The sequence below is a fragment of the Trifolium pratense genome, linkage group LG4 (assembly GCF_020283565.1).
Source record: "Trifolium pratense cultivar HEN17-A07 linkage group LG4, ARS_RC_1.1, whole genome shotgun sequence".
In the NCBI taxonomy this organism is placed as follows: Eukaryota; Viridiplantae; Streptophyta; class Magnoliopsida; order Fabales; family Fabaceae; genus Trifolium; species Trifolium pratense.
This window is the reverse complement of record NC_060062.1, coordinates 13,260,031-13,282,306: the sequence shown is the minus strand read 5'-3', so window position 1 is coordinate 13,282,306 and position 22,276 is coordinate 13,260,031. Positions and strand designations below refer to the sequence as shown.

The 22,276-nt window shown below is 34.5% G+C and overlaps 2 protein-coding genes across 5 annotated transcripts; one reads left to right on the top strand and one right to left on the bottom strand.

The window, feature by feature from the left end:
• Positions 1-4,478: 4,478 nt before the first annotated feature.
• LOC123882048 (G-type lectin S-receptor-like serine/threonine-protein kinase At4g03230) lies at positions 4,479-9,045 on the bottom strand. 4 transcript variants are annotated; one of them, XM_045930837.1, is made up of 10 exons: positions 8,857-9,001; positions 7,405-8,691; positions 7,071-7,187; positions 6,729-6,935; positions 6,444-6,617; positions 6,138-6,346; positions 5,838-6,048; positions 5,497-5,734; positions 5,210-5,360; positions 4,479-5,132 (listed from the first exon to the last, which is right to left on the bottom strand). In XM_045930837.1, exons 2-10 carry the CDS (start codon positions 8,324-8,326, stop codon positions 4,848-4,850), a joined length of 2,514 nt encoding a protein of 837 aa, XP_045786793.1. In that variant the 5' UTR covers positions 8,327-8,691; positions 8,857-9,001; the 3' UTR covers positions 4,479-4,847. The 4 variants fall into 4 exon arrangements, with proteins under 4 accessions (XP_045786793.1, XP_045786792.1, XP_045786791.1 ...); XM_045930836.1 differs by having other exon boundaries at positions 6,729-7,187; positions 8,857-9,045; XM_045930835.1 differs by having other exon boundaries at positions 7,405-8,980.
• A 2,848-nt stretch (positions 9,046-11,893) lies between these two features.
• On the top strand, positions 11,894-19,402 carry LOC123920679 (G-type lectin S-receptor-like serine/threonine-protein kinase At4g03230). Its single transcript, XM_045972971.1, has 8 exons — positions 11,894-13,515; positions 13,721-14,182; positions 14,279-14,416; positions 17,297-17,505; positions 17,989-18,196; positions 18,310-18,547; positions 18,694-18,844; positions 18,928-19,402. The coding sequence occupies exons 1-8, from the start codon at positions 12,219-12,221 to the stop codon at positions 19,210-19,212; spliced, it is 2,988 nt and encodes a 995-aa protein (XP_045828927.1). The 5' UTR covers positions 11,894-12,218; the 3' UTR covers positions 19,213-19,402.
• Positions 19,403-22,276: the final 2,874 nt, after the last annotated feature.

Below are 22,276 nucleotides of genomic sequence, written 5' to 3'. Positions count from 1 at the left end.
ATTAAGATATTGAGAACATGAATCACTTTTCTTATATATTCAAATTTTATTCATTCGTAATCGATATAAAACCTAACTAGCTACTCATACTTAAAACCTAACATTTAGCTGATATCTTGCGACCGCACATTCAAATTCATACAATTTTCTATTTATCAACGTTTAGCAAGAGTTTGGCCGCTAGCCAATTTAGGAAAAAAAGTACAGTAGCTATCATCCTTATGATTGAGCATGTTTGTAGACAAACTTTTTTATGACAAGTAGTCTAGTCTACGTCTAGTAGTGTCTCATTCTCTTTAAAATCAATATAGAAATTAAAAGTATAAAAAAATTCTCGCTTACGATTTTTTCTGCATAAGCATGATCAACTACCATTAAAATCCCGTCTAGTGACATTTTTTCTGCAGTGAGATCTCAGCCGTTCATCGAGATTACCACTTGAAATTAACATCAATTTAAAAAGTTTTTTTATTTTTATTATTTTTTTTTAACTGAATTCATTGAAATTCCGATCAAACTATACTTCGTAATCTTTTAAAAAGTTTACCGTCCGGCCAAGACAATGTTCATTCGTTGTCCAGTCAGTGTCCAATACCTGTTTGTCATTGATGGATGAGATGATGACCCACACAAATTGACTTGCATTGCATTCTTCTTTAATCTTTAGTTAGCTCTTGGTTTTTATGAACGTTGAAATCTTCAACAAAAGGCGGATTTTTAAAGCTACACTATGTAATCATGAATTAAGTTATAATAAAATGTCATATATTTGATTAATTTAATAAATTAAATAATGACAATAGATGTTTAGAAGTCTCGTATCGAATATGAGCTGTCGGGTTTACAAGCTGGTTTTGTAGGGTTGATTTAGATCAAACTCTCAATTCTAAGATGGTATCAGAGCCTCTCCAAGATCCGTTGGGTCACCCACGATTTATATCTACATACCAAGCACAATAATGTTGGGCGTGAGCGGGTGTGTTAAGAAGTCTCACAATGGATGAGAGTTGGCTCGGACCAAATCATGTTTACGGATCAAAACTCTTACCACTTTGACCAATTCATAATTTAATGGATAAAATCTTGGATGGTATGATTCTATACTTTTGTCAATCTTTTTTTCTTGGTAATATGCGTGATCATCTGTTCTATCCAAAGCACCAAAGTAGATTCCAAATCCTAATTGGCCAGATATATAGTGCAATGTTCACGAGATTAATAGTACTACTAATAAACTCAGCTTAGCTCATGTCTCGAGCAAAGACTTTATATGGGTTACTTTTGATTGTTTTTTTATTATTTAGTGGGTTATTTTTTATAAGTGATACATACATGATTTCAACAATGTGTATTATTGTATGCATCAATGGTACAAACACATTGTACTGACACGGTACGCAATACGGAAGCGGAAGGAATAGTAAGCGCTAATGCCGTTAGATAAAGTTCTGGAGTCCACCAGATTTTCGGAATTCACCAGAAAGAATAATTTGAAATCCACCAAATTTGAGAAAATTCTCTATAATTTTATTGAATAAAAAATGTTGCCTTTAAGACCACAATGGAAGCGAAAGGAATAGTAAGCGCTAATGCTGTTAAATAAAGCTCTGGAGTCCACCAGATTTTCGGAATTCACCAGAAAGAATAATTTGGAATCTACCAAATTTGAAAAAATTCTCTATAATTTTATTGAATAAAAAATGTTGTCTTCAAAACTACAATAGTTTACCTTAAATAGGAGTGAAAAAGTCAAATAACAAATCTCCTAAAAGATTGTAAAATTAAAAATAACAAACCTTAGCTAAATAAAAATAACATATCTACCTAAAATATAAAAATAACTAATCTAGGTGAAATATAAAAATAAAAAATTTACGTAAAATATAATAAAACTAAATCTAATTAAAATAATAAATTACTAAAAAAATCCTCCTACATCATATTCACCGATCCAAAAACCTTTCATTTCCATCATATATCATAAAACCTTTTATTGGGAAATGTTATGTTGGTAACAGATATTTATACATGGTGTATTTTTATATATTGTCGAATACAGTTGTTAAATTTTAGTTGTTCAAATAACCGTAAAAAAATAAAAAAATAAAAAAATAAAAATAAAAATAACGCTAAAGGTGGCATTAACATGAACCACGTACCATTAAATATATATATATATATATATATATATATATATATATATATATATATATATATAGGGGTTTTCTAACTTAGACCCTAGTTAGGTCTAAGTTAGCAAGGTGCACCTTTTCAATTGGACCAAAATACCCATTCTTTTTAATTAATTAACCAAAATACCCATCAATGGACGCGGATCCAGTGTCGCGCGCGTACCGAAGGACCATGGTTACAGACCGTTGATTTCCATCAGACAGCCAAGATCTGATCTCATCAAGACTGTCTGATCAATCCGACAGCCCAGATCATCCTGATCCATCAGATTCCAGCACGTGCGCCACACTGGATTACACCCTGGAGAGAGAAAAATTTGCTTTTTAAAAGTAGGACACGTGTCACACAATGGTTGGCTGAACATGATTTTTGTTCATTTAATACTTTGAACTCAATTATTTCGTTGTAAATTAATTTTTTATTTTTATTTTTTATACCAAAATTCATAATTTTTTTTCTACAAATAGAGACTTGGTTCGTTTGATTTGGACACCGAAAAAAAATGCAATTTTTCACTACCTTAATCTTATTTTTTGTCTACTAAATACGTTACTTGTGTGTTGTAATTCAACACGCACCACTCAACCAACTCACTGAAACCATTATACCAGGAAAATAGTAGATAATATTCTGGAACTTTTGGTATATTTTATGAAATTTTTGGAGACCTGAAACTATTTTTAGTTAATTAAATGAGATAAAACGGTAATTAAAAACTAGTGTTTGCTTCTGAAACCATTTTACTGGTAGAATGGTTGCACATAGTTGTATTCTGAAACCATTTTACTGGTAGAATGGTTTCAATGAGTAATTTATTAATTGTGTTTGCTTCTGAAACCATTTATCTGGTACAATGGTTTCAGAGAGTTGTAATCTGAAACCATTTTGCTGGTAGAATGGTTTCAGTAAGTTGATTATTAGTTATTTGCTTCTGAAACCATTTAGCTTGTAGAATGGTTGCACATAGTTGTATTCTGAAACCATTTTACTGGTAGAATGGTTTCAGTGAGTAATTTATTAATTGTGTTTGCTTCTGAAACCATTTATCTGGTACAATGGTTTCAGAGAGTTGTAATCTGAAACCATTTTGCTGGTAGAATGGTTTGAGTGAGTTGATGTAAGGTAGTGAAAAATGAGATTAAGGTAGTGAAAAAGTTGGGTTTTTTTTTCTGTGTCCAAATCAAACGAACCAAGTCTCTATTTGTAGAGAAAAAAAATTATGAATTTTGGTATAAAAAAATAAAAAATAAAATTAATTTACAACGAAATAATTGAGTTCAAAGTATTAAATGGAAAAAAATCACGCCCAGCCGATCAGACAGCGACACGTGTCCTGCTTTTAAAAAGTAGATTCTTCTTTCTCTAGGGTGTAATCCAGTGTGGTGCACGCGCTGGAATCTGATGGATTCGGATGATCTGGGCTGTCTGATTGATCAGACAGTCTTGATGAGATCAGATCTTGGCTGTCTGATGGAAATCAACGGTTTGTAACCATGGTCCTGCGGTACGCGCGCGACACTGGATCCGCGTCCAATGATGGTAATTTGGTTAATTAATTAAAAAGAATGGGTATTTTTGTCCAACTGAAAAGGTGCACCTTGCTAACTTAGACCCAACTGGGTCTAAGTTAGCAGCCCCCATATTGAATATATATATGGTAGTCTATCATTGATATTGCAACAGTGAGAATTTTAATACTTGTTATTGCAACAGTGTTTTGCAGGTTTTCATCAATCTAGGTGAAACAGTGTTTTGCAGTAACAAAATAATCACTTATTGTTACTTCATTTAATTTTTGCGTTTTCTCGTGTGGTTCTTCGTAAGCTATATCGATGCTTTGTTGTTGATTTGATTACTTCTTTTGCTTCCACCAGAACCAGTTAAAGCAGATTTTTTAATGCAGATTTGGATGTTGAATGAGTTCAGTTTTTTTAATACAGAACCAGTTAACTGGTTAACCGAACCATTCAGTTCAATTCATCTTTTACAATTACGGTTCGGTTTGGTTTTTCCGAACTGGAACAACAGTTCGGTTCGGTTTTTATGCAGTTTTGGTTTTAAACCAAACATTGCCCACCCCTAATGATAGACCAATTATTTTTTACCATACTTTAAAGGTACAGGATCACACTTCAGATTGAAAATCACCTAAGGTTTGTGTTGGAGCTCAAACCCCTCCTTCTTTGATGGATTATGCTAGATGTGAACATTGTTGTATTTAATAAAAAGAGATACAAACTCTTGGACTAAACTAGAACAATCTTCCAAACAAGATGTGAAATTTGTTTGTAGATTCTAAAAAGCTTAACATGCCTTTTAAGAGGCCATACAAAATGACCACAATTTACACCTTCCACACATAATCTGTCATTATTGTTTCAATAGGGGCATACCATGGCAAAATGCCATATTAGGAGGTTCCATGTTCCTAAGGACATTATGACATGGGCAACCAATTAGTGTAACACTCTTACTGCACATTAGTGATCCTATTGTTATTGTTATGCTCGTTACATTAGCAATACAATTTTGCTAAAAAATAACATGAATTTGAACTTTTGGTACAATTTAAAAGTAATGCAATAAAATTAACTATTGTTTGCTTCAACAAGATTTTGATGCTGAAGTGTCCGATTGGAGCCACATTTTATCTCCTATCGGCCTTCTTGAATGCTACTTTCATGCTGCAGACTTGAAGAACCCGTGTTAGATAGGTTTTTTCGCATAAAAAAGGTTGGTTGTTTAGGGGTTGGGAGCGTTGTAGTTTCATTGTCTAGCATTGTTACAATATTTGACATGTTTGGTCGATCTCCTGGTTCATCTTGTACGCATAAGAGTCCGATTTGTGAACACCGAATAAATTGGTTAGCATTGTAAGTATCACAGATAGATTGGTCTAATAAATCTTGCAACTTTTCCTCTTGCCATAGTGTCCAAGCCTGGTATTAAGACATAAACATCTTAATAAAAAGTTTGATAGTTAAAATGAGAATTGAATGCTAAGGATGGAACATACATAACCCAAAAGACTTGAAATTTCTTTTGTTTGAAAGAATCCTGTGTTCTTTTTTCCACTTATGATCTCGAGCAAGACAACACCAAAACTGAAAACATCTGATTTTGTAGAGAATTGTCCATCCAATGCATACTCGGGAGACATGTATCCACTGTCAACAAACACAAACCACACATATGCAAATAGTAAGGAGTAGAAGCAACATTGTAAGAAAATAAAATAAGAACTTTGATCTATATAAATGAGAAAGCTAAAATAGGAGAAAAATGACAAAGAAACGAACTTACTATGTACCAACAACCCTCTCTGTGTTTGCCTCGGTTTCTTTTCCTCCAAATATTCTTGCCAAACCAAAATCTGATATCTTTGGTTGCATCTCCTCATCTAGGAGAATGTTGCTAGTTTTTAAATCTCGATGAATAACTCTCAATCTCGAGTCTTGATGAAGATAGAGCATTCCACGAGCAATTCCAAGAATTATATCAAACCGCATTTGCCAATCCAAAATTATGCTTTTTGTAGGATCTTTGAATATTTTAGTTTCCCATTTAAAATAAGAAAATCATTAACTGATATAAACCAAACTCGTAAGAGACTACATCTAATAAAAAGATATTCAGAAACTAACCAAAGATCAATAAGTCCAGGCTCTTGTTAGGCATGTATTCATACAGTAGAATTTTTTCTTCTCCTTTAACGCAATATCCCCGTAATTTAACAAGATTTCGATGTTGAAGTTTTGCAATTAAAACAACCTCATTCTTGAATTCTTGTAATCCTTGTGAAGAAACACTTGAAAGCCTCTTTACCGCAATTTCTTGACCACCTTGAAGTTTACCCTAAAACAAAAATCTCCACATACCATTTCTTAACATAAAAACTAAGATATATTGACATGAGATATAAACATTAGAGGAAAATAAATCACCTTGTACACTGGCCCATAACCACCTCTTCCAAGCTTATTTGCATCTGAAAAGTCATCTGTAGCCATTACTATGCTCTCGAAATCGAAATAAGGAACCTCAATTCCTTCATTGTCATTCTCTTCCAATCCCTCCATGTCTATCAAGTCCTTCACGTGTCTTTCACTGTCATAAAAGCCCCCTCTAATATTTCTCTGTATGCTTTCTTTCTCTAAAGTACTCATAAAAGGGAAATATTAGAATGTACTCAGTGATTCGAAAACTTCAAAACTATAACGAAATTATAAAAAATGGAATAGAACTTCCACCTTTTTTAACGATATGAACTATTCTCCGTCTGCATACATAAGCAAAAATAATTATGCAAGCTAGAATAATCACTGCAGTAAGAGTTAAGCCAAGAATCAAAGGGAGTGAGCTTTTGGAGTTTCCTTTTGTTGACTCATTTGTAGCATTAGGAGACGATGTAGGTTCTAAAAAACCTATAGAGAACAAATTAACAGTTATTTCACATTCAGCTTAAGTTATAATCCAAATTTAGCAAACTATGAAAATTCCTAACATGCTTAAATTACATAATTATTAACACTTACTGTCGGTACAACTTAAAATCTTGCCACTCCAATGATAGTTTGCATTGCAAAGACACTTATTTCCTTTACTGCAAGTAGAATTTTTCCAACCGTGACAATCAAAAGAGTTATCACAAACAGGTTCTTCGGAAGGTGGCTCCCAACTAACTTCCACTTGTTCCAAGCACGAATTGTCACTGTGAAACGGGGAAGAAACCTTCAGATTTCCTGTGCGGTCAGATCCATCACCACAACTTCGATAAAAAGAATCATCCTCATTATGAATGGTAAATTTTCTTGAAATAGGTTTTACACGGATAACTCTGTAACTAACTTCGTTCTTTGTGATGAAGTTAAGCTGACCTGTCGAAGTGTTGCATTTAAAGTTTAAGTATTTGAGGTCTCCACAATTGGATCCGGTACTAAGCGGATAAGGGACATTGTTTGTACCACAAGGCTCACAAGTTCTTGGCGTTGGTTCTGCGAATGTGAATAAAAGGAATCTTCACAATTAAGTAAAAATATCAACAAAAAAAAAGTTAAAATGTGAGAGCTCTTTGAGCCTTGAGCCAGCGTTAGCCCTAGTTAATGTCTATCGATCTGAGCCTTAACGCACGCACCTACACTTTTATTTATCTTAAAAAAAGAAGAAATCGAAATGTGTCACTAATTTTAATAACTATAGTCATTTGCATACCTTTATCTGATTTGTCAACTAAGACAAAGAGTCTACGATCATCATCCCCATCGGTGTAGTTTTCTTTAAGAGTAGTTAAATTGTGTGTCCAGATCCAGCAGTTTGAAGGAACAAGACCAATACGCTGGCGATCAGTCGAGGGTGGAGCATATGAGTAAGCTTGGCACTGTGGACATCTCCCGAGGCATATAGATTTGCAATCTTCTACATATTCCACATTGAATTTTTCATCAGGTCTTCCTGTTTTAATCAGTGTCAAGTTTAGAAACACCGTATCATTTCTGGTACATGATGCTAATTTTCTCCGCGCACAACGTAGCTTGTCTCGTAGAGAAGAATCTCCATCTACTGAGTAATCATCATAGAATCCAGGTAAACATTTGCATGGCTCAAAATCATCGTCGTTACAGCTAGCAAAGTTTCCGCAAAAATCATATCTGAAACATTTGGTTTTTGGCTGTTTCCACCTAACCAATAAATTTCCACCTACCAACAAATTGTTCCCCCACTGAATCACTCCTTGAGAATCAAGAAACAACCTTGTATTGTCGTAAGTGTTCATATAAATTAGTTTTCTCAGTATAGGTAAAGTGAAGTTGGTCAACAGATTGTAAACCTCTAAGCTGATATCATCAGATTGATCAATCTTCGAATCATAAGTCAAAGATCCGTACTCTTCGCTCTCCCAATAGATTTCATCGAAGTTTAAGATCTTAAAACGATCAAGCCCACTAATTTGTTCCATCTTAAAACTGAAATTTCCACTTCCTGGATCATCAGCACTTTTCCAACTTGTTAGATTCAAATTCCTATCCATCTTCATTCCTGGTAGGAATGTATCAGATGGATTATCAAAACTCTGCCAGAGTTTTACTTCCTTCTGTTCATCATCTTCTAGTAACACAAGGTTACCAGAATCCATAAGCTTCACCGTCCTGTTTTTCGGCGAAGAAATAGAAGAGTGTTTTACATTGGAATTGGATGACCAGTATGTTATATTATTACCAGATGTGTCTACAACAATAAGATTTCCATCTTCTGCTATTTGGAAAACACCAGTTGAATTAACAGCTACAGGGTTGTCTCTGTTTGCAACCCATACAACTGTTTTTTTCTGAGGTTGTTCTGATACTTCTTGTATGTGATACCATATACCTAAGTATCTTTGTGAATCACTTGTGATGATGTTTGGAGTGAAGAAGCCTAGTTCAAATATTTTTTCAGCTGAAACAAGAATGGTTTCATTTTCATTGGCTATTATCTTCTGGCCTGCTTTCAAAGTATCTCCTGCTAAACACATCAATGAAGAACATATTAGCAACCAATAAACATACAGGTTGAAGAAGAGAAAAACAGTTCTCATGTTATTATTGGACATGAAAACTGAGACTGTAGCTCAGGTCAAATGAAACTGTTTTTCTGGTCTCACATACTACTAGTACTACTACCTACCTTTTTAGTTTAACAATTGTCGGCTACTTGTTTTTTTTCAATATATTCCAATTTAGTGACGATCTGATTCAACATTCAAGCATTGAGAAAAACAGCTAGCTACAATTTATTCCACAATAATTCCACATAAAAAATAAAAGCATTTTGTACTATCTGAAAAAAGAAATCAAGACATTACGGATTTACATTGTCTCAACTGCAGGCTGCTGACCCTACTTAATAATTATTTTCTTAACCAATAATTACTTATTTTCACTATTTGGTGGTGTTACAAAGTACTGTAACATATAAAAAGAAGATGGAATAAGCATAAGCTAACTTTCAATCTTATTTTAATAATTTATAAGTGTGGTGTGCATATAATTACTAAATTAACTTAAAATAAAAGATGGTCTAATGATGGCTAATATGGTGGACCACCTTCACAAGTGGTCCACCGTGGACAAATGATTTACCGAATATGAATTTTACGAAATTCACTGTTGGATTGAAAGTTTATATCATATAGATCATCCATAAATTTTTTAAAATTTTTTGAAAATCATTTGATATGTTATTGAGACCCATCAAGATTTACGTTATTTAATAAACCGTTAATCTTGATGTGTCTCAATAACATATCAAATGATTTTCAATTTTTCAAAATTTTTCTATGGATGATCTATATGATGTAAACTTTCAATCCAACGGTGAATTTTGTAAAATTCGTATTCGTTATAATGTTATTCATGACTGATCCACCATGAATCACTCCATATTAGAATTTACCTTAAAATAAAAAGTAGTATCTTTCTCCTCTCCCTTTTGTATGGTGGTTACTAAAATTGAATGTAACCATAAAAGTAAAGAAAAGAATGTGGTTTACTTTTCACATGAATGAAAGAACATACACATAAGAGAAAGGTGATTATATGTTTATGATACAAACTAAAAGGTATCTTCACCATCATGGATACAAGAAAAGACAAAGACAAAGACGCGAAAAATTGCATAAAAGAATCAAGGTATAATTAGTGAAATGGTCCCTTAAAGACATTTTTGGTTTCAGATAGGTCCTTAAAGAAAAAAAGGTCTGAATAGGTCTAAACTGATTAACTTGTATGTCTTTAAGGGACCTATTCAGATCTTTTTTTCTTTAAGTGACCTATTCGGACCTTTTTTCTTTAAGGGACCAATCTGAAACCAAAAATATCTTTAATGGACAATTTTACTAATTAAGCCAAGAATCAAAGTATTAAAGATGAGGGGCAAATCCAGTGGGTAGAACACTTTGAATGTGATCCCTATTTTGCCATAAAATCCGTGTATATATTTTGTTCCCTAAGAACATGCACTATTCTATCGGTCTCATGCATACCATCTACAATGTGAAGGATGTCCATAGCATAGACGTGCAAGATATTATCTCGTCCAACATTGAACAGTTCAACAACTTCCAAGTAATCACTCTCACAAACAATGTTATGATGACCTTTGTTGCGACAAAATTCATGTCCAATCTGCACGCAACTCAGCCAACTACACATCACCTCCAACTTCATAGTGAGAAAAGTCAGCCACTTAATCTCCTTCGTGATTGCGAACAACTCCACAAACACGCAAACACAAAGAGTTTTCTAGAAAACTACCATCCACATTTGTTTTGAGAGTACTTTGCAAAGAATGGCTCCAATAGGCCAAAAGACGTGATGTATGTAAATTTATTCCTAGACTTGGACAGTAAATCACACATTCACCGTGCAATACAAAAGTGTTCCGCACCTCCTCATACGCCAAAGTTGCTCCTCAAAAATAAAATTATTCCTCCAACACTACACATGCCATAGTCATGTAACAAACAAAATTGAGGAGGCACCACATGTCATGTCATAAAGCCAAAGTTTAACTAGAAAAATTATGATAACACCACATATTCAAAGGAAGCCACACCTCTTGATGACTCTCATTTACCCCTCTTAATGATTGTAGGGGTCTTTCTAGGGCCAGGACAACCAGGCCCTCAGCCCAGGACCTCCAAAAAATTGGGGCCTCAATTTTTTTTTTTCAAGCCATAATTTGAAACATTAGTTAAGTATTATTTCAGAGAACAAGTTTCAAGATATGTTAGCTGGTCTGTTGGCGTGTGAGCTCTATCCAGATGGTTAGTGTTCAGGGTGCGTGACTTCAAATCTCACTTGTGACAAATTTTTAATTGTATTTTAAGAAATGAATTCATAATAAATATAGTTAATTTTAGTTTAATTTGTTTCCCATTGTATAATTAATTTTATCGGTTCAATTTCGTAGAATGATATTTTTTTTTTCTTTTTGTTAGTTACACCAATAAATGATTATTTTTTATGTTGTTGATACTATTTATAATTTAAATAAATGATTTTCTTTGTAAGAAAAATTACTATATTTTTTATTAGGATCTATTTTTATTATTCGTCCGGGGCCTCCAAAATCTCAAAACTGGCCCTGGTCTTCCATTTAGCCCTCTGAAATTTTCTAATTGACAAATAAATATAATTTATTTCAAGTCTGACAAAACGCACCTTCTATTAGATTTCTCGATTAAATGTTGATATTTTACGCAAATTCCTGTCTAAAATAGTTGATGAATGTCAATATTTAACATGAGTTTTTACACCGGTTTAAAACCTTTTTTTCAAATGGATTTGTATGCCAATTTTAAAATCGGTTCCAAATGTCTTATATTACCGGTTCCTATTAGAGAACCGATGTTAAGTCCCCTTTTGTACATTAGTGAACCTAAGAGCCGCCTATAGACTAGTATGCTATATCCATCCAAAGAAGCTAAGCAGACCGAATAGACTGAAGAAAAGTAGTGGTGGACATTGAGTTTTTCTTTGGCACATTATTGGTGGATATGGAGTTTAACGATAAGAAAAGTAGTGGATATTGACAAACAAAGACTTCGTCCTAATTGACTTTTACTTCACAGCAAAATTAAGCAGTATAAAGTATTTGCATTTTAATTTAATAATTTACTTTTTATAAGTTTAATTTAATTAGTTCAAAGAAATTTCAAACTCACTTGACGTAATGATTAATTATACAATCAATTACTAAATAATAAAGTTGAAGAGGAAAAATAAGCACAATCACAGCACAAGAATATAGATTTTTGTTGTGTTAACCACGCCATTTTTAGGAAAAACTTTCTAAATTTAAATCTTTAACAAATATTTTGGGCACTCTTTAGCATTTGCTTTAAATAATAAGTTCCTCCGTTCACATTTATAAGAAGAAAAAAACATATGAACTATAGTTTAATCTAATCTGATAGAGTCCCTAAGTCTATGAATGCATGGCTAGAAAGAAACTATAGTTTAATCTAATCTGATAGAGTGAGTTTCATGTCCAGTAACATGGGAACTGTTTATCTCTTCTTCAACCTGTATACTTCTTGGGTACTACTAATATGCTCTTCCCACCTGTGTTTAGCAGGAGATACTTTGAAGACAGGCCAGCAGATAATAGACAATGAAAATGATGCCATTCTTGTTTCAGCTGGAAAAATATTTGATCTAGGCTTTTTTACTCCAAGCATGACTGGAGGTACACAGAGATACTTAGGAATATGGTATCATATAAATCACACTGACAGGTCAGAACAATCTCAAAAACAAACAGTTGTGTGGGTTGCAAACAGAGACAAACCTATAGCTTTAAATTCATCTGGAGTTTTCCAAATAGCAGAAGATAGAAATCTTGTTGTTGTAGACACATCTGGTAAAAATATAACATACTGGTCATCCAGTATCTCTTCTAATTCTTCACCTAGAAATAGGACATTGAAACTCATGGATTCTGGTAACCTTGTGTTACTAGATGATAGGAATTTGAAACTCTGGCAAAGCTTCGAAAATCCATGTGACACATTCCTACCAGGTATGAAGATGGATAGTAAATTGAAATTGACCAGTTGGAAAAGTGCTGATGACCCTGGAATTGGGAATTTCAGTTTTGAGATGGAAAGAAAAGGGGACAGCCGTTATATTATCTATAACGGAAATCAAATTTATTGGGAGAGCGGCGAAACAAATAATAATCAATTTGATGACATCAACTTGGAGGTTTATAACTTGTTGACCAACTTCAGTACACATATACCGATCGATACAAGGTTGTTCCTTGATTCTACTGGTGTGATACGGTTGTTGGATTTGGAAGGTGATTTGTCAGGGAGGTGGAATCAGCCAAAAACCAATTGTTCAAAATATAATTTTTGCGGAGAATTTGCTAGCTGTAATGATGATGATGATAATAAGAAATGCAAATGTTTACCTGGATTTGACCATGCAGGAAAAGGAGATTCTTCTCTACAAAACAACGTAGGTTGTACAAGGAGAACGTCAGCATCCTGTGCTAGAAATGACACGCGGACATTCTTGAAATTGACCATGATTAAAACACGAAGGCCGGATTTAAAGCTCATGGTAGACCTTGAAGAAAATTGCACATCTATATGTCTTGAGAAGTGTCCACTGTGCCAGGCTTACTCATATGCTCCAGTACCCCTTACTCAGCGTACTCTTATTAATCCTTCAACATGTTGGATCTGGACAAACAATTTAACTACTCTTAAAGAAGAGTACACTGATGGGGATGATCATCGTACACTCTTTGTTTTAGTTGACAAATCAGATATAGGTATGCAATTAGTGACACATTTCAATTTCTTCTTTTGTTTAGATAAATAAAAGTTTAGATAAGTACGTTATATCATCTCATGGTGACTGACTTGAGCCAACACAGACTCAAGGCTCAGAGAGCGCTCATATTTCACCTTTTTTTTTTTTTTTTTTTGTTGGTATTTTTACTTAATTGTGAAGATTCCTTTTATTCACGTTCGCAGAACCAACTCCAAGAACTTGTGAGCCTTGCGGTACAAACATAGTCCCTTATCCGCTTAGTACTGGATCCAACTGTGGAGACCTCGCATACTTCAACTTTAGTTGCAACAACTTAACGGGTCAACTTAACTTCGCCACCAACAACAACGTTAGTTACAGAGTTATTCGTGTATTGCCAAGTTCAAGAACGTTTACCATTTCTTATGACGGTAATTCTTTATATCAATATTGTGATGAAGGATCAAACCAAGCAGGAAATCTGAAAATTTCTTCACCCTATAGCATTATGAGTAACAATTTCTGCTCTGATCAAGTGGAAGTTAGTTGGGAACCACCTTCCAAAGAACCCCTTTGTGATAACTTTGGTGGTTGCCATGGTTGGAACCATTCTACTTGTACTAAAAGAAGGTGTCTCTGCAATGCAAACTATGAATGGAATGGCAAGCAATTAAGTTGTATAGAAAGTAAGTAAGTAATAATCATGTAACTTAAATTTCCATAATTTGCTAAAATTAGGATTATAACAAGTGTTATGTTGTCCTACTTTGCTTCGTTTTCAGGATCTTCTCCCAGAGAGAAATCTAAAAGCTCGTTCTATTTGATTCTTGGTTTAACTCTTACTGGTGTGGTTACTCTAGCATGCATCATTATTTTTGGTTATGCATGCAGGCGAAGAATAGCTCATATGTTTAAGCAAGGTGAAAATTCTTTCCTTTTCCTTTCTTAATTAACTATTGTTTTAATATATTTGAATTCTAGTGAGTTTAATCTTTGATTAAGTGTTGCAAATTGCCTTGAAAACGTGAAAAAAAACACTAATCTGCTGTTTTTTTCGCCCCGGGCGAAAAAACCCGTGCCCCGGGCGAAATTTGAAGCAGGAAAAGGGGGCTCTCTGTTTTCTTGTCGCCCCAGGCGAAAAAACTGGTGCCTCAGGCGAAAATTTTCGCCCTAGGCGAAAAAAGTGGTGCCTCGGGCGAAAATTGCTGCAGGGTATTTAAAGGGTCACGTTTTCTGTTTTTTGACAACAAGTTTTGAGGGTTTCTTTCACCAAAACGGCGGCTAGAGTTAAGAGGGTTACTCTTTGTTCATCTCTAGTTTTGGGTGTTGATTCTTTCATCTTGTAATCACTTATCATTGAAATCTCTTGGTCACGGGAAGAGATTTGGGAAAAAGATAGAATTAGGGTTGAAGTCTAATTCTTGCAACTCTTTTGTATTGAATCTCGTTGTAATCAAGCTTTTCATTGATAGTGGAACGGAGAGTGGCTCTCTCCCCCAGAGTAGGTCGGTTTTGACTGAACTGGGTAAACAATTGCTTCGTGTTCTTTACAGTTTTATTACTTATCTTTTGTTCGTGATTATTATTGCTATTTCCACGTTTTGATTGCTTATTCGATTTGCTCCACACATCAAGATTATTGGTGTGATTATTAAAGAATTCACAACAATTGGCGCCCACCGTGGGGCAAACGATCAAACGAATTAAGTATCATGGGTTCTAAGTGGGAGATTGAGAAGTTCACCGATAAAAATGACTTTGGTTTGTGGAAGGTGAAGGTACGGGCAATATTAACACAACAAAAGTGTGTTGAAGCATTGTTGGGCATATCGAATATGCCAAATACTCTCTCGAATGCAGAAAAGAGCGAGATGAATGATAAGGCTTTGAGTGTCATTATCTTGTGCCTCGCGGATAATGTGTTGAGGGAAGTAGCTAAAGAAAAAACTGCGGCGGCTATGTGGACCAAGCTGGATGCGTTGTATATGACGAAGTCTTTGGCACATAAGCAGTGTTTGAAAGAACGGTTGTTTTTCTTTCGAATGGTGGAGAACAAGCCTGTGGTGGAGCAACTTTCGGAGTTCAACAAGATCATTGACGACTTGGCGAACATTGACGTGAATTTGGAAGACGAGGACAAGGCCTTTCATTTGTTGTGTGCTTTACCCAAGTCACTTGAAAATCTCAAGGATGCGTTGCTTTATGGCAAAGAAGGTACTATCACATTGGATGAAGTTCAATCGGCTTTGAGGACCAAGGAGTTGACAAAGTTGAGAGACTTGAGGGTTGATGATAGTGCGGAAGGGTTAAATGTGATGAGGGATAGAAGTGAGAACGACGGTAGAGGAAAGGGGAAGAAATATGGGTCAAAGTCTAGGCCAAAAGGTGATAATGGTGGCAGGTTCAGATGCTTCTATTGTCAGGATTCGGGTCACTTCAAGAAAGACTGTCCTCAGAGAAGGGGCAGCGGTAGTTCGTCAGCTCATGTTGCCGTTGATGAGGAGGAAGGCTGTGAGAGTGCGGGAGCACTCATAGTCACCAGTTGACACTCATAGTTTGTTGATCAGCCTGGAGAGGCGGTGGTAATAATACTCAACATCAGCCTGGAGAGGCGGTGGAATAATACTCAACATCAGCCTGGAGAGGCGATGGTAAGAATACTCAGTTACAAGGTGGAAGACATAGTGTATATACCGGTTTAAGGCTTTGGTGGAGGAATCTCGGGTTGAGGTGGAGGTATACCAAAGTGGTATGGCTATGAAGACCTTGTGTGGAAGCAATGGTGATCAAGCTTGGTAACTTGTTAGACTGCTGGAGGTAGTTGGACACAAGGAGAGTTTGAGGTTGCTGCTTGTGAAACCACCTAAAAATTCCAAGGTTGGTTGGAGGCAAGCATATCTTCAAGAGTACGGAAAGCTACAATCCGGGGTTTGAAGAGGGTACGGTGTAGCTTGTGGATTGCCCTAAAAATCCAAGGGCAATTGGAGGCAAGCATTTTTCGGGAGTACGGAGAGGTAGACTCCGGGGGCCGAAGAAGGTGTGGTGTAAACAAGTGGAGAGAGCAGCACGGTGGTTGATGGGAAGTTGGCATCACCATCGTTTTAAAGGCAAGGTGGAGATTGTTGCAAATTGCCTTGAAAACGTGAAAAAAAACACTAATCTGCTGTTTTTTTCGCCCCGGGCGAAAAAACCCGTGCCCCGGGCGAAATTTGAAGCAGGAAAAGGGGGCTCTCTGTTTTCTTGTCACCCCAGGCGAAAAAACTGGTGCCTCAGGCGAAAAAATTGGTGCCTCGGGCGAAAATTGCTGCAGGGTATTTAAAGGGTCACGTTTTCTGTTTTTTGACAACAAGTTTTGAGGGTTTTTTTCACCAAAACGGCGGCTAGGGTTAAGAGGGTTACTCTTTGTTCATCTCTAGGTTTTGGGTGTTGATTCTTTCATCTTGTAATCACTTATCATTGAAATCTCTTGGTCACGGGAAGAGATTTGGGAAAAAGGTAGAATTAGGGTTGAAGTCTAATTCTTGCAACTCTTTTGTATTGAATCTCGTTGTAATCAAGCTTTTCATTGATAGTGGAACGGAGAGTAGCTCTCTCCCCCAGAGTAGGTCGGTTTTGACTGAACTGGGTAAACAATTGCTTCGTGTTCTTTACAGTTTTATTACTTATCTTTTGTTCGTGATTATTATTGTTATTTCCACGTTTTGATTGCTTATTCGATTTGCTCCACACATCAAGATTATTGGTGTGATTATTAAAGAATTCACAACATTAAGCTTATATAATTATTTAATGAGTTTTAGACAAGGAAAACATACAAAGAAATGTTAGAGGGCAATTTTACGACAGTGAAAGACATGTGAAGAACTTGATAGACATGGAGGGATTGGAAGAGAATGACAATGATGGAATAGAGGTTCCCTATTTCGATTTTGAGAGCATACTTATAGCCACAGATGAATTTTCAGATGCAAATAAACTTGGAAAAGGTGGTTTTGGGCCAGTTTACAAGGTGATTGATTTTGCTTGTCTTAATTGCGCACATTTAGTCTCTTATGCTTATTTTAGATTTTAAGTCGGTCCTCTTATGTTTATTTTGTTTCAAATTTGTTCCTTATGTTTTAAATGTTTCAAATTGGTCCCTCATGTTTCGAAAATAAATTTGAATTAATTAGTTAGTCCTAGTTGGTCCCTCAATTAAGTTTCGAAAAAAAATTTGAACTAGTTAGTCATTCAAATTTATTTTCGAAACTTGAGGGACCAATTTGAAACGCTTAAAACATAAGAGATCAACTTTGAAACTCAAAATAAACATAAAAGACCAACTTGAAACTTTTAAAACATAAGGGACCAACTTAAAACCTAAAATAAACATAAATGTCCAATTAAGCCATTTTCCTTCTACTTTATGTTTCCTCTCAAACTAGATTTTAAATTAAGTATTTGACCTTTGGGTAAAAAAAAAATTAAGTAATTGACCTATGATTTTTTTTAGGGTAAGCTTGGTGGTCAAGAAATCGCGGTAAAGAGACTTTCAAATGTTTCATCACAAGGCTTACAAGAATTCAAGAATGAAGTTGTTTTGATTGCTAAACTTCAACATCGAAACCTTGTTAAATTACGGGGCTACTGCATAAAAGGGGAGGAAAAAATTCTAATTTATGAATATTTGCCTAACAAAAGTTTGGACTTGTTGATATTTGGTTAGTCTCTAATTTTATCTATCACTTATGGACTGTGATGTTTTACATGCATATTTGAAACACATTGATTAATTATGTTTCTCTTTTTAAATGGGAAATTAAAATATTCAAAGATCCAACAAAATGCGTAATTTTGGATTGGCAAATGCGGTTTGATATAATTCTCGGAATTGCTCGTGGACTGCTCTATCTTCATCAAGATTCAAGACTTAGAGTTATTCACCGAGATTTGAAAACTAGCAACATTCTTCTAGACGAGGAGATGCAACCAAAAATCTCAGATTTTGGACTAGCAAGAATAGTTGGAGGTAAAGAAGTAGAGGCAAGCACAGAGAGGATTGTCGGTACATAGTAAGTTTAATTCCTAATCCTTTTATTCCTATTTTCCCATGTATTCGGATGCTATAACACTATTATGATGAATCTCTCAACCTTCTATATTGAGATATCTAGTCGTTTCTACTAGCATGTAAGTGATTTTTTTTTTGTTGATATAGCGGGTACATGTCTCCTGAATATGCATTGGATGGATATTTCTCAACAAAGTCAGATGTTTTCAGTTTTGGCGTTGTCTTGCTTGAAATCATCAGTGGAAAAAGAAACACCGGATTCTTCCGGTCTAAAGAAATTTCAAGCCTTTTGGGTTATGTATGCTCCATCCTTTACATTCATTTTTTATTTACTAATATTAATGTTTTTTAATTACTAAGATATTTATGACTTATTACTAGGCTTGGAGACTATGGAGAGAGGACAAATTGCAAGATTTAATGGACTCATCTCTATGCGATTCATACAATGCTAACCAATTTATTAGGTGTGCACAAATTGGACTCCTATGTGTGCAAGATGAACCAGATGATCGTCCACACATGTCAAATGTGGTGACTATGCTTGACAATGAAACTACAGCCCTCGTAACACCTAAACAACCAACCTTTTTTTCACGTAAAGACCTATCTAGTACAGCTTCTTCAAGCATACAGATTGAGAGTAGCATTCAAGAAGGTAGATAGAAGATAAAACATGAATTCAAGTGCATGTTGCATGATCAAAAAGTTGGTTGAAGTGATTGTTAGTTTATTTTATTGTTTTACTTAAAAAATATAACAATATTTCAAATTCATGTAGCTTATGAGATTAATTGCATTACCAATGTTGAAACCATAACAATAACATTTACTGGAATGTGGTTTTATTGTTTTACATTTGCTCATAAAAATTAGCTGCCTTCACTATAATCGATTATTTAGGTTTTTATTTAGGATTGAGGTTTTTATGACAATTATTGAGGTTTTCACTTTTCACTATAACCGATTATTTAGGTTGAGTTCACAACAGAAGAAAAAGAATTAATGTATTCTTTATATATCAGTGATTTAGGGCCAGTTTGTTATATATTTTTTTAAAATAGATTCTTACGGTGTTACATAATTAAATGAAAATTTGGTTTGAATAGTTATTATTAAAATGTTATTTTAGGTATTTGATCATTTTATTGAAAAGTTTTTTAGATATCAAAATTTTGAAAAATCATTTAATTTTGAAGCTATTTCAAATAGATTTTCATAAAAATCATTTTTGAAATACAACTTTTTGAAAATACTATGATTTTGACTATGTTTTGATCTTCAATAATATGTGTTTATGTTATATGATGTCAAAATTAGTGTTTCAATTTAGAAAAAACGAATGTAAAAAAACTTGTAATATTTTGAAAAACGATTTTAGAAAATCTATTTTCAAAAATACAAAGAAAAAATCTATTTTTTTAAAGTTGAAACAATCAGACCCTTTCGTCACACACACAGATACTTCCCAAGCACAATCATATTGTACACTTGAAAATCTGTGAAAATCAAGTCTGGGTGTTCCAAAGGTCATGGAATTGTTAACAAAAGTTAGAGTGTGCAAAAAGACAAGAAAACTGCTCTTTAGGCCCCCTCAATTTCTTCTAGACTCCTCAAACTTAAGAAAATACTACTTAGGCCATCTTGGAAGATACGTTCCAAAATCGGATTTGGTTGGTTCGTATCTTCCGATCGAAACGATTCAAAGTGAAATTCGTTTTTTTTCCTTTCCGAATTTCAGAAGATATCTTTCGAAATTAACTGCAAAATCGAAACGCATCTTCCAAAACGCTTCTATTGACCTGTTTCGGATCCTATCTTTTAAAACTACTTGGGTTTTGATACGTTTTTTCCAAAATCATGTTACCTGTGATCAGAACGAGAAATTAGGAAAATGCACCATGGATTTTTACATGCCATACAACATTCAACTTAAATCAATCTCAAATTAAAACATAGACAATTTAAAACATAATATTTCTTCATAGATAACCAAATAACCCTCGTTGTGGAAATTAAACCGTAGAACTACCAATTTCCAAAACATACACTATAATTTTGCAAATTAAAAATTAGATGCGGAAAAAACACTTGTTATGTTGAAGTTGAATAGAGAAAGAATGATTGAAGTTGATGAATGAAATTGGTATGAAAATTTGGAATGAAGAAATTAGTTTTCCTTTGATCAACCCTTTGCAAAACATAACCGAACTGTGTTTTATGTATATAAGGTCACTTCGAATCCTATCTTCCGAAATACAACGAAATTTGAATTGTACAATCCGAATCAAACTGGGTCCAAAATCAAAGGTTTGTTTGGGCTTTTAAAGGGCCTAGAAGCAATGCCCAAAGAGCAATATTTAATCGTCAAAAGTACAAAATCCTAGACTTGCTATAGGCCCGTTGAAGTAACAAGGTTTGTCACGAGAAGTTGGTGTTTGAATTCTAACCCTTTTTAAAATTTAACTGCAAGTTAAGTTATGCTAAGATTTAAAAAACTTCAATAACAAACTATTAGAATGTTCTTAGAACATGCTTAGCAAAAAACACAAATATAATTTGACAAGTGATTTGTATGAAAGGTATGTGCACAAATAATAAAGTAAGGGAATCAAAACACATAACTTATCCTGGTTCACCCCTAACAATATCGGTTACGTCTAGTTCCCATTTGCGTGAGTTTATCCACTATAATCTAGACCAAGATTACAACACTTTCTTTGATCTAAGCGAAGACCAAAAGTTCTCCTCTGATCTAATCCAAGATCAATATTCTTCCAGCTACAAAGACCTGATCTACATTAGTCACAACTGAACTTATCAAGGTACCCGCAAACAATTTATCACAAATTGACTTGAGTGAGATCTTACAAAGATTTGCAAGGGTTTCTGGATCAAAGCTTGTACAAACTTAAACTAGTTGTAAAGCTTTTAAATAAATTACACTCAATATACTCAATGAAATATAGATACTATTTTTCTAGAGAGCTTGGAATATGAGTGAAAAAGAAGAGTTTGATTGATTGTGAGATAAAACAAGTATGAATGCATTTGTACTTGAAACTTTTTCTCTTCAATTGCAATCAAACGTGCTATTTATAGATGGAGATGTTCCTTTGTTGCTTGGACATCAAACATAACTGTTGTGAGTGTAGAAATAGTTGTTGTGCTTGAAACAAAACAACACAGAAAATCTGTCACTTAAGTGAGTCTGCCAGAACGTTCTGCCATCGTTCTCTGACATTAGGACTGCAAGATTGGCAGAGATATTCGTTGTGACAAATGTTATGAGTTGTTTCTGATGATATATCCGTTGTAAAGATGTTGTCCTTGTGTGCAAAGAAGTTTTAGACAGCTCATGATAAGTTTGCAACTTGTGTACAAAAATCTAGGAGACCATTCTTTGAAATGTTGGAGATCATTCTCTGCACTGGAGTGGATAATACCAACGGGCTTAATGAGCTGTTGCAAGTTGTCTTGCAGCTGTAAATAACAAGTGGAAGCATAAATTAGCTCATGTTCATCATATTGTCCTTGCAAGTACACATGATATTATCTTTTAAGACACTTGCATGGGAGAATGTAGCCTTACTTCCTTATCCTTTGTACCTTTGACACCTGATGGCTTTTTCAAGTTCTTTCATACTTGTTTTTATAATTTTATTGGTCTAGATTAAACTCTTAATGATATTCTTGGAGAACGTAAAGTCTTTGACATGAGATGTGAACT